At 42.0% G+C, this 10,921-nt stretch overlaps 1 protein-coding gene across 1 annotated transcript; it reads left to right on the forward strand.

Annotated features, from left to right (window-relative positions):
* Nucleotides 1-384: 384 nt before the first annotated feature.
* On the forward strand, nt 385-1,596 carry LOC308522528 (PC-esterase domain-containing protein 1B-like; the record flags this gene model as incomplete). The annotated part of the gene is made up of 1 exon (XM_081095993.1): nt 385-1,596. The coding sequence occupies one exon, from the start codon at nt 385-387 to the stop codon at nt 1,594-1,596; it is 1,212 nt and encodes a 403-aa protein (XP_080952119.1).
* Nucleotides 1,597-10,921: the final 9,325 nt, after the last annotated feature.

The raw sequence follows: 10,921 nt of genomic DNA on the forward strand, positions 1-10,921 counted from the left end.
ACAGCATGAGCCTGGAAGTATAAACTAAGTATACACTAGTAGCCGTCCAAGCCTGGGCTGCTGGGATGAACGCACATGCGCGCCGACGCTTTGAACCAGAGCTCCCCGGGTCGGAGGGGCAGGCTCCCGCCGGGGTCCTGCGCCTCCACTCCGCCAGGTGGAGCCTAGCCCCGCACCAGGGGCCTCCGCGGTTCAGAGGTCACGCACATACGGGACCCAACTCCGCTTGGGCTGAGGGACCCTGCCGGCTCCTCCCTTCCCCCAACACCAGGCAGAACGCCCCCACCCCCACCCCCGCCCGCGGCCCTCTCTCCAGGGCGCTCCCGCCCCCACCGCGGAACCAAGGCCGGAGCCCGGCCGCCCGGCCGCCCGGCCCGCCGCCACATGGCCCACCTGAGCTCCTGCGAAGTCCGGCAGCTGCTGCACAACAAGTTCGTGGTGGTCATGGGGGACTCGGTGCAGCGGGCGGTGTACAAGGACCTGGTGGTCCTGCTGCAGAAGGACGTCCTGCTGTCCACCAGCCAGCTGAAGACGAAGGGTGAGCTGACCTTCGAGGGGGACGTGCTGCTGGAGGGCGGCCGCTGGGGCCGCATGCACAATGGCACCCACTACCGCGAGGTGCGCCAGTACCGCGCGGCGCACCACCTGCTGCGCTTCTACTTCCTCACGCGCGTGTTCTCGCCCTACGCCGTGGAGGTCCTGGAGGAGCTGCGCGGGGGCCAGCACGCCCCGGACGTGGTGGTGGTCAACTCCTGCCTCTGGGACCTGTCGAGGTACGGCCCGGACTTCCGGAGGGGCTACCGCCAGGACCTGGACAGCCTGTTCGGGCTGCTGGGCCAGGTGCTGCCCGCGTCCTGCCTCCTGGTGTGGAACACGGCCATGCCCGTGGCCGAGGTGGTGTCGGGCGGCTTCCTGCTGCCGGAGCAGCGGCTCCGGGGTGCCCACCTGCGGCTCGACGTGATGGAGGCCAACTTCTACAGCTCCGTGGCGGCCGGCCGGCACGGCTTCGACGTGCTGGACCTCCATTTCCACTTCCGCCACGCGGGGCAGCACCGGCAGCGGGACGGCGTGCACTGGGACCAGCGCGCGCACCGCCACCTCTCGCAGCTGCTGCTGGCGCACGTGGCCGACGCCTGGGGGGTGGACCTGCCCCGCCGCTGCCCGGTGGGCCGGTGGCTCCGGGAGGGGACCGCCGACAGCGGAAATGCAGGTCCGGCCGGAGGGAGGCAGCACCGGGAGAGCCGAGGGGACGCCGGCTTATCCAGGTCCTCCCTCCTGGGCACCCCGCGACCTTCGGCCATGGCCCAGCCTCGACCTCTGTTCCCTTCCTACGGCCAAAGCACCTTCGCGCCCTCCCTCCATTCTCTGCAGCCCCGGCAGCTCTACAATAGCCTTTCAACGCTCCAAGTGGAATATACTTTCGAAACCAACTCGAGGCTTGGCCTGGAGCACCGCCTGGGTCCCATCCGCAGAGTCTCTATCCAGCCCCAGAGCAGAGGGTCTCCTCCCTACCCTCTCCAGCACCTCGGCAGGCCACGCAGGCAGCGGAGAAGGCACATCGAGGGGCAAGGCCTGGATGGCCAGACCGAGAACTAGGCTCCCCACAGCACAGTCAGTGGGCTGCACAGACAGCCAGGCGTCCCTCACTCAGGCCTCGTCTTCAGCAACCCTGCCATGGTGAGGTTTCCTTAGGCTTCTTACTCTCACCAGGAAACATTCTCACCCAGTCTTCGTTGCCAGAGCCTCCAGAGCACTTATTGCAGAAGTGCAGTCTAAATGAACACACGCACACATGTCTTAACTGAATATGTCTTGGAATAGTAAGTATTCTTTCCATAGATATTCTTCCTTAAAAAAAAAACCACCAAAATACAATTTTGATCCTTAAAAATTACCGAAGCATTTCTTTTAAGAGTACAGTATTGCCATTCGTGTTTACATACATTTATAGAACAAAAAACTCAAAGTTTCCACCATAAGCAGTCTTGAAGATTCTTTAATTAAAATTGCCTGTGCTTCCACAACATGTATCCTTAAAAAAAAAAGGATTCTATTCACTAATGAATGATTTTTTTTTTTCTGTTAGAAACGGAAATATTTTTTAATGCAGCTTTAGATTCACAGCAAAATGGAGAGAAAAGTAGTGTGTTTCCATGTACTTCCCAGTCAACAGCCCACACCTAGGTAGTACATGTGTTATTTTTCAGTTAAACTACATTGTACATAGTTATCACCCAATGTCCATTTTTTAGGTTTAAGTTTCAGTCTTGCTGTTGTACATTCTGTGGGTTGTATGTATGATATTATGATGTCATACAGAATTGTTGCACTGCCATAAAATTTCTCTCTACTCCTCATCCAACCCCTGTCCAATCCCTGGCAACCACCTATTCACATCTATCTCCGTAAGATTGTCTTTTCTAGAATGTTATATAGTTGGAATCATACAGTAACTAACTTTTTCAGATTGGCTTTTTTTTTCACTTAGTAATATGCATTTCATGTTCTCCAATGTCTTTTCATGGGTTAATAGCTCATTTCCTTTTAGTGGTGAATAGTATTCCATTGCTGGATGTACCGCTATTTGTCCATTTACCTGAGAAACATCTTAGTTGCTTCCAAGTTTTGGAAATTATGAATAAAGCTGTTTTAAACATTCATGTGCAGGTTTTTGTGTGTATATAAGTTTTTTACGCTTATTAGATTGTGTGATAGAGTATGTTTAGTAGTTATAAGATACTGCCAAACTGCCTTCCAAAATGACTACAATTTTTAGTTCCCCACATCCCCCTTCCCTCTGACCTCTGTCAGACTGTTCTATGTATCTATGCCTGTGGTTCTATTTTGTTCATTAGATTTCACATATAAGTGAGATCATATGGTATTTGTTTTTCTCTGTCTGGCTTATTTCACTTACATCCATGCTGTTGCCAAAGGTAAGAATTCCTTCTTTTTTATAGCTGTGTAGTTTTTAATTTTAATGAAGTCCCCCTTAGCAGCTGTTTCATTCATGGATTGTGCCTTTTGTGTTGAACCTAAAAAGTTATCACCAAACCCAAGATCATCAAGATTTTCTCCTGTTTTATTTTCTAGGGTTTTTTTTTCGTTTTGCATTTTACATTTAGGCACATGATCCAGTTTGAGTGAATATTTGTGAAGGGTGTAAGTCTGTTTGGATTCATTTGTTTTCATGTGGATAGCCATTTAATCTAGTACCATTTGTTGCCTGAAGTTGGATACTGTCAGTCCTCCAGTTTTGTTCTTCTTCAATATTAGATTGGATATTCTGGAATTTTTGCCTCCAGAAAAATTTTAGAATGAGTTTGTGAATATCCACAAATAGCTTGCTGGGATTTTCATTGTGATTGCACTGAATCTGCAGATCGAGTTCAGAAGAATTGACATCTTGAACATTTTGAATCTACTTGTGTACGTAAAATATCTCCCCATGTATCTAGTTCTTTGATTTTTTCCATCAGGATTTATAGTTTTTCTTTACTTAGATATTGTACATATATTTTAGATTTATACCCATTTCATTTTGGGGGGTGCTAATGTAAATGGCAATGTGGTTTGTTTTATTTTTTAATTCAAGTTGTTTATTCCTGGTATATAGAAAAACAGTTCATATTTGTATATTTACCTTGTATCAGACATCCTTGATGTAATCACTTATTGCGGCCAGGAATATTTTTACTAATCCTTTCAGATTTTCTGCATAGACAGTCAGTCATGTCATCTGCTAACAAGTACAGTTGTCCTTTTCTTGTCTTACTGCATTCTCGATTAAGTCTTCCAGTATAATGTTGAAAAGGAGTGGTGATAAGGGACATCCTTTCCTTCCACCTAATCTTACTGAGAAAGCTTATAGTTTCACCATTAAGTAAAATGTTAACTGTAGGTTTTTGTGTATGTTTTTTAATTACGTTGAGGATGTTCCCTAATTTCTGGTTGGCTGTTTTTATCATAACTGGGGGTTGGTATGAACATGTGAATTTTCTTCTGTAGCTTGTTGACGTGATGGATTACATTAATTTGTTTTTTGGATGTTGAACCAGCTTTGCGTATTTGAAATAAATCATATTTGGTCACAGTGCATAATTTTTTATGCATCTTTAGATTTGACTTACTAACATTCTTCAGTATTATAACATCTATGTTCTTGAAAGATATTGGTTTCTTGTAAAGTCTTTGGTTTTGGGATTAGGGTAATGCTGGCCTCATGGAATAAGTATGGAAGTATTCCCTCTGGTTCTAACTTTTGGAAGAAATTGGAGAGAATTCGTAATCATTTCTCCCATAAATGTTTTGTAGAATTCACCAGTGAACCTATCTGGTACTGATGCTTCCTGTTTGGGAAAGTTATTGATTATTTATTCAATTTCTTTAATAACTATATGCCTATTCAGATTGTGTATTCTTGTATGACTTTTGCCAGTATTGTGTCTTTCAAGGAATTGGTTCATTTCATCTAGATTAATAAATTTGTGGACAATAGGGTTGTTCATAATGTTCTTTAATTATTCTTATTATTTTGATGTACACAAGATCTGCAGTAATGTCAAACAGTTATGAATAAAAGTTTTCATTTTGCTTTAACTTATTCCTTCTCTAATGATCTTTTTTTTCCTTATACTGATTGAGGTTCTGACATGTCATTTTCTTCTTCTCTGAAAACCTTTAACATTTATCTCAAAGTAAATCTACTGGCAACAGATTCCTTCAATTTTTGTTTGCCTGAGAATGTATGTCTCTTTCATTTTGAAGGATAATTTTATAGGGTAGAGAAGTCTAAGAGTGTTTATTTTTGCTCTCGACACTTTATATAGTTCACTCTCTTTTTATTTGCATGATTTCTGAAAAGTTTGGTTTAATTCTTATCCTTGCTCTTCTATAGGTAAGGTATTTCCTCTGGCTTTTTGTAAGATCTTTTTCTTTATCTGTAGTTTAAATACGATATGCCTAAATGTAGATTTTTTTTTTTTTTACATTTATCCTGCTTGATGTTTTCTGAATTTCCTGGATCTATGTTTAGTTTCTGACATTAATTTGGGGAAATCGTCAGTCATTATTGGTTCAAATTTTTTTGTTTGTTTCTTCTGCTCTTTCTTCTTCTCTGTTATCCCATTATGCCTATGTTATCCCTTTCGTAGTTGTCCCACAGTTCTTGTATATTCTGTTATTCTTTTCAGCCTCTATTTTCTTTGCTTTTTAGCTCTGGAATTTCTGTTGACATACCTTCAAGCTCCTTGATTCTTCTCTCAGCTGTGTCAGTCTACTAATGAGCCCATCAAAGGCAGTCTTTATTTCTGTTACAGCATTTTTTATGTCTACAGTTCTTTCTTATTTTTTTCTTAGAATGTCTGTCTCTAGGCTTACATTACCCATGTGTTCTTGCATGTTGTCTGCTTTTTCCTTTAAAGCCTGTAGCATATTAATCATCACAGTTGTTTTCAATTCTCAGTCTCATCATTACAACATCCCTAACATATCTGAGTCTGGTTCACGTGCTTGTTCTGTCTCTTTAAACTATTATTTTTACCTTTTAATATGCCTTGTAATTTTTTTTATTGAAAGCTAGACACAATGTACCGGGTAAAGAAACTGATAAATAAGCCATTATCTGGGTAGGGTGAGTGTTGGGGAGGAAGCATTCTTTAGTACTATACTTAGGTCTCAGTCCTTTAGTAAACCTGAGCCTCTGGACTAAGACCTTCATAAATACTTTTCATTTACACACACACACACACCGCCTTAGATGGGACAGGATGATTAGAGGGGCTGGAGTTGGATATTTCCTTTCTGTCAAGTTGCTTAGGCTCTGAAATATCCCATTCGATTAGGCTCTGGTAAAAAAAAAAGTTTTTCTTGAAGGCAGGCCTGTTAGGGACAGAGAGTTCTGCCATACTTCAGTCTTGCTACTTTTCCTTTCCCCTGCCAAAATCATGGGACGATTTTTCTCTCATCTTCACTGTGAGAATCTGGTAGGGCTCCTGGAGGAAAAACGCACAAAAGTGTTGGGACTCCCCTAAGACTGAGCTCTCCTGGAGACGATGGCTTTAAAATTTATTCATACTGAGCTTCTAGCAAACTTTCAATTACAGTTTAGGTTTTCCTACCCTAGTACTGGTTCCTACAAAGATTTTGCTCATGAGTTTGTGTTTCAGTAAGTTGTGATTCTCTGTATCTGCTTGTCTCTTCACAGTGATTTGTCCTGTGACCTTACTTCTCTGACAGATCTAAGAAGAGTTGTTGATTTTCAGTTCATTCAGCGTTTTGCTTGTCAGAATGGAGTGATGACTTCCGAACTCCTTACACGCTGGACCAGAAGCCAGAAGTCTGGTCTAGCACGTTTTGAAATGTCCCAGAGAATTGAAGCATATTGCAATGCAAGCTAGAATACTCCCTGAATAATATTTCACAAATCTTCTTGTGTTTTTTATTCTTTAATACTGTCTCTTTCTTTCATAGTTTATGCGTTTTTTAATGTTTGCTTTAAAAATTAATATACTTCCCTATCAACTAACCCTGGTTAGAATTGTCCTCTATGTGATGTGACAACGTATGGATTTACGCCAGCCTGTCCTCAGGCTCTGTCTTTGTATCCTTTTTTCCTGTTTTAAGTGTGGTCATCATCTTGGGCTAGAGCAGGGGTGGGCAAACTTTTTGACTCGAGGGCCACAATGGGTTCTTAAACTGGACCGGAGGGCCGGAACAAAAGCATGGATGGAGTGTTTGTGTGAACTAATATAAATTCAAAGTAAACATCATTGCATAAAAGGGTACGGTCTTTTTTTTTTTTTAGTTTTATTCCTTTCAAATGGGCCGGATCCGGCCCGTGGGCCGTAGTTTGCCCACGGCTGGGCTAGATGCTCTTCTGCCAGGCCTCATGGCAAAGGGAACATCATCACACATTCAGCTTCTTATATGAACAGGAAGTTAAAGGCCACATTTCCATCACATTGCCTCAATAATCAATGCCATGGAGTTTCAATCATGAAAGAGGGAGATTGACACATTACAATGTAGAGTGTTTTCAGGAAATTAGGATATTGCATAAAAATAAATGTGGTTGAACATTCTCTCACTGTTAAGTTTCTGTTGGGCCCCCTTATGTCTTACTTGTCATAATTCTCTGTTGCAGGTTACTTTGTAAAGGGTTCCATTCTCTTCCCATCCTTTGTTAGACTCTCCCCACATTTTCACAGGCCCATAAACTTGCTACTGCATACCCATGGCAGGGACCAAAGCTCATCTCAATGCATCTCATGTCACAGTGCACCCATCAATCCACCAAGGACGGAGAAAGGACTACAGCCCTCACACCCTCTTTGCTGGGGTTTTGTGTATGCTGCCTACTTTCACTGCATCTGTCAAGCAGTTCTTTATCGGCAAGTCTAACAGCCTTTGAGTGCACGGTGCTCTATCACTTACATAAGTGATTATGTAATAGGGGTCATATTGATCTTTCTGGTGTGTGCTCTAAAGTGGCTGGCATCAAAAGCCAGTGAGGCAGCCAGTTTGAGCAGTATGGGTCATTTACAAACTTCAGGATGAAACGCCGCAGGATGCCAGGGAAAACGTTTTTGTTTTTCCAGAGGGAACCATAGTTCATGAAGTGTGGTTAACGTACCATATTTGTATACCCTTAAAATCATTTTATAACCACACTGAGTGCCTCTAAACATTAAATATATTTTATAAGTAGTTGGTTAACTAGCTGTTGTGTGCTTTAAATAGTAAATAAAATGGAGAGGCACTAAACAGAGACTATATTTCATAGAGTAAGATGCTTTTTCAGCCACTCAATAATTCTCAATGTTAGGAAAAATTGATTTTCTAACTGCTGAGTGCCTCTAAAAATTAGCATCTTATATTCCTACAGGGGCTGCTTTTCAGTTAGCCGCTTTTCTTTCAGCTTTTGATTTAATGATTTCTAAGGTCCTCTTCTTTCTAAAAACTGTTATAGGTTCTTTGGACTACAGTTTTACTTGGGCATATATGTAATTAATTAGTAAAATATAAAACAGAACAAAATTCCATCTCACCTTTTTGAATGTTCATTTGGAAAGAAATAGTTCTTCACTCACTGACTATTCCTTATCTCCTACCACCGCTCTCTCCCCTCAAGAGCAGGACGGCGTGAGGAGACCTAGGACAATGACACAGAACTTAAGAGTACTCATTTCCAAGCATCTTCACACCGCATCTGAGCAGTGGATGCATCTTGCATCTGTCAGAGCCGAATAAAGGAGAGGAATTCCCTAAGAGGTGGTAAGAGTCACGTATCTTTATGGCAAATTAAATCTTTTCCCCAGTTCTTTATAAATTCTGTCTGGCCTTTCAGAAAATCAAATTGCCAATGCTGAGACCATCCAGACTTACGAAATAATATCTTATAGCATCACAAAAATTGAGCGCTAAAATAATCACATCTTTCTACAGTTACAGGAAACAGAATTAAAGAAGACTAAACTCTTAGTGCCCCAAACGAAACTATCTGAGTGACCCTGGATGTCACAGAGCCTCCTTGAGTAATCTGTGGTAACCTTGCCACGGGAACCTCATCAGTAAAAATGCATGGTTTGAGCTACATTATAGAATCTGGCTGCTGGATAATCTCCACGAGCTCTTTTTAGATCTAATAATTTCAAAATTTCGTCTAGTCTAGCCCCTTGTGACTGTGTCTCAGGTGTGCTCACCAGTTCCACAGCAGTAGGTGACTGGCGTGTTGAAGCCTGAGGAAGAGCTGATATGCATCAGACTTTCTGGAACATGTGCTTATCCTTAGGAAAAAAATGCAAAGAGTGAATAAAATTCTTCTCAGATACACCCTCAACATTCCCACTAATGTCACCGGGAACTACATGGGATCAGATGAGGACAGGTTTCTGGTTTGGGGCCAAACCCCGTGATGAGCTGGCACTTAGTTATCCACGTTAGACTGATGTGTCTCCTGTTTCATGGGCTTGAGCTAAGATGTGACCGAGGACAAAACACTCCCAGGAGACTGTAAGCTCTCTGGGGTGAGGGTGTTATCTGAGTCACCATTTTATCCCTAGCATCTAGTCAATAGTATTTTCTCAGTAAACATTTGTGGAGCTAAAGCGAATCCCTTAAGCAAATGTAGCCTACCAGACAGACATACCAACTGTCTAAAACAGAAAATCCCAGAAGACTTGAGATATCACTCAACATAAGCTCTCTATTCAATAGTGTTAAAGAGAAACATCATGAAAATCATAATTGTCCAAAGAAGGAATCGTTTGCTGATTGGATTTAATCCAGAAACTGCTTTTCCAGCCAAAAGGTAAAGTAAGGTCTCACACCTTCTCTCAAACTTATATATTCCAAAATACATAAGAGAAACAGAGAACTCAGATCTGAAGGTTATAGCATTGAGTTACCTTACTACTGAAGTAAGCATTAGTAATTAACATTCAATTATAATATTCTCTGCGTCAGCTATTTTTCTAAACTCTATATGAGTTATCTAATTTAAACCTTTTCCCAGACCTATTAAGCAGACATTATTATCACCATTTTCTAGATAAGGAAAAATAGTACCATTATTTTTGAAGAATCTCAAAGCCTGTGTAATTCAGAAGACAGGTGACTGAATCTAGAGCAATAGTCATCATAGATAGCTCTGTATTTAATATCTGAACTTCGAGCAGTCAATCATCATTCAAATAAAAATATTCTCCAGTTAATGCTAAACTCCATGATGTGAAAAAGCTTCATAGAAGAACAATATGAAACACAGGAAATGAGCACACCAGAAGTCAAAAGTGATGTGGCCAGGAAAAGAAACAGTTACTATAGCCACAATTCTATCTGTCTTGATGGGTATGTATGATCTCAGTGAGTACAATCCCAGTGAATAGGGCATGTGTATATTCATATGTTTTGGTGCATTAAGAAAAGAAAGAGGCCAGCAATTATGTATGCAAAAGGGCATCCCCCTCACCCCTACCCATGGCTGGCTAGGCAAAATTGCTGGCTATGATGGAGTAATGGGCTTATGTTTTAGATTCAGGTCCAAATTATGATTCTGTTACCAACTGATCACATGACTGTGGATAAAATCATTAAATCTAGTGAAGTCTCAGTTTCCCTCAGATAGTAAATGAAGGACATGGGCTCAACAAACTCAAAATTTCCTTCAAACTCTGCAAGTCCCTGTCTTGGATGGTTGGTTTATCTTGGTGTCCTCCTGGATCCTATTTCTGTGTTCTCTGGATCCTATTTCTGTATTCCCTGAATCCTATTTCTGTATTCCCTGGATCCTATTTCTGACCTATCTCTGACCCAATGTATCTGCTCCTTTTTTAGTCTTGTTAATAGTCATCTTCCTTCTTGTGAAACATGTATCAGTCAGGGTTCCAGCAGGAAACATATGGCACATTCCAACAAAGATAATCCAAGATGATTTATAAAAGGACTAAGAACAAAGGCATACGGAAGGTGTAGAGAAGATACACCTTTCCTATGCAGTTAGGGTCCAAAAGGAGAGGTATGTAGAGAGGGCCACTCTGAGGAAAGCTGTGACTGTGGAATCAAGGAAACAGAGAACCAAAACTTGCACTTCTTTCTTCTGATACCTTACTGGGGCTCCACATGTGATAAGCCCAACTAGACACAGGAGTAAAGGAATTTTGTTTATGTGATTCACAAGGCTTAATCACAAAGGGCACAAAAGAGGGGGCGGGGGGTAGAAAACATACCGGGAGGGCCGATGGAAGATTTATAGCAGACTCATTCTTAAGGAAGTCTCTACTATTGATCCACCTATTATATTTCAGGATAAATTATGTCAATGTGTTGAATATGTCACATATACCTTTAGACCTTTCTTAAAAATAGACAATGCATATACATAAATAATAAAGGAAGCAAACAGCTTCAAAGAGGAGAAAAG

Source organism: Myotis nattereri (assembly GCF_964212035.1).
Source record: "Myotis nattereri genome assembly, chromosome: 7".
In the NCBI taxonomy this organism is placed as follows: Eukaryota; Metazoa; Chordata; class Mammalia; order Chiroptera; family Vespertilionidae; genus Myotis; species Myotis nattereri.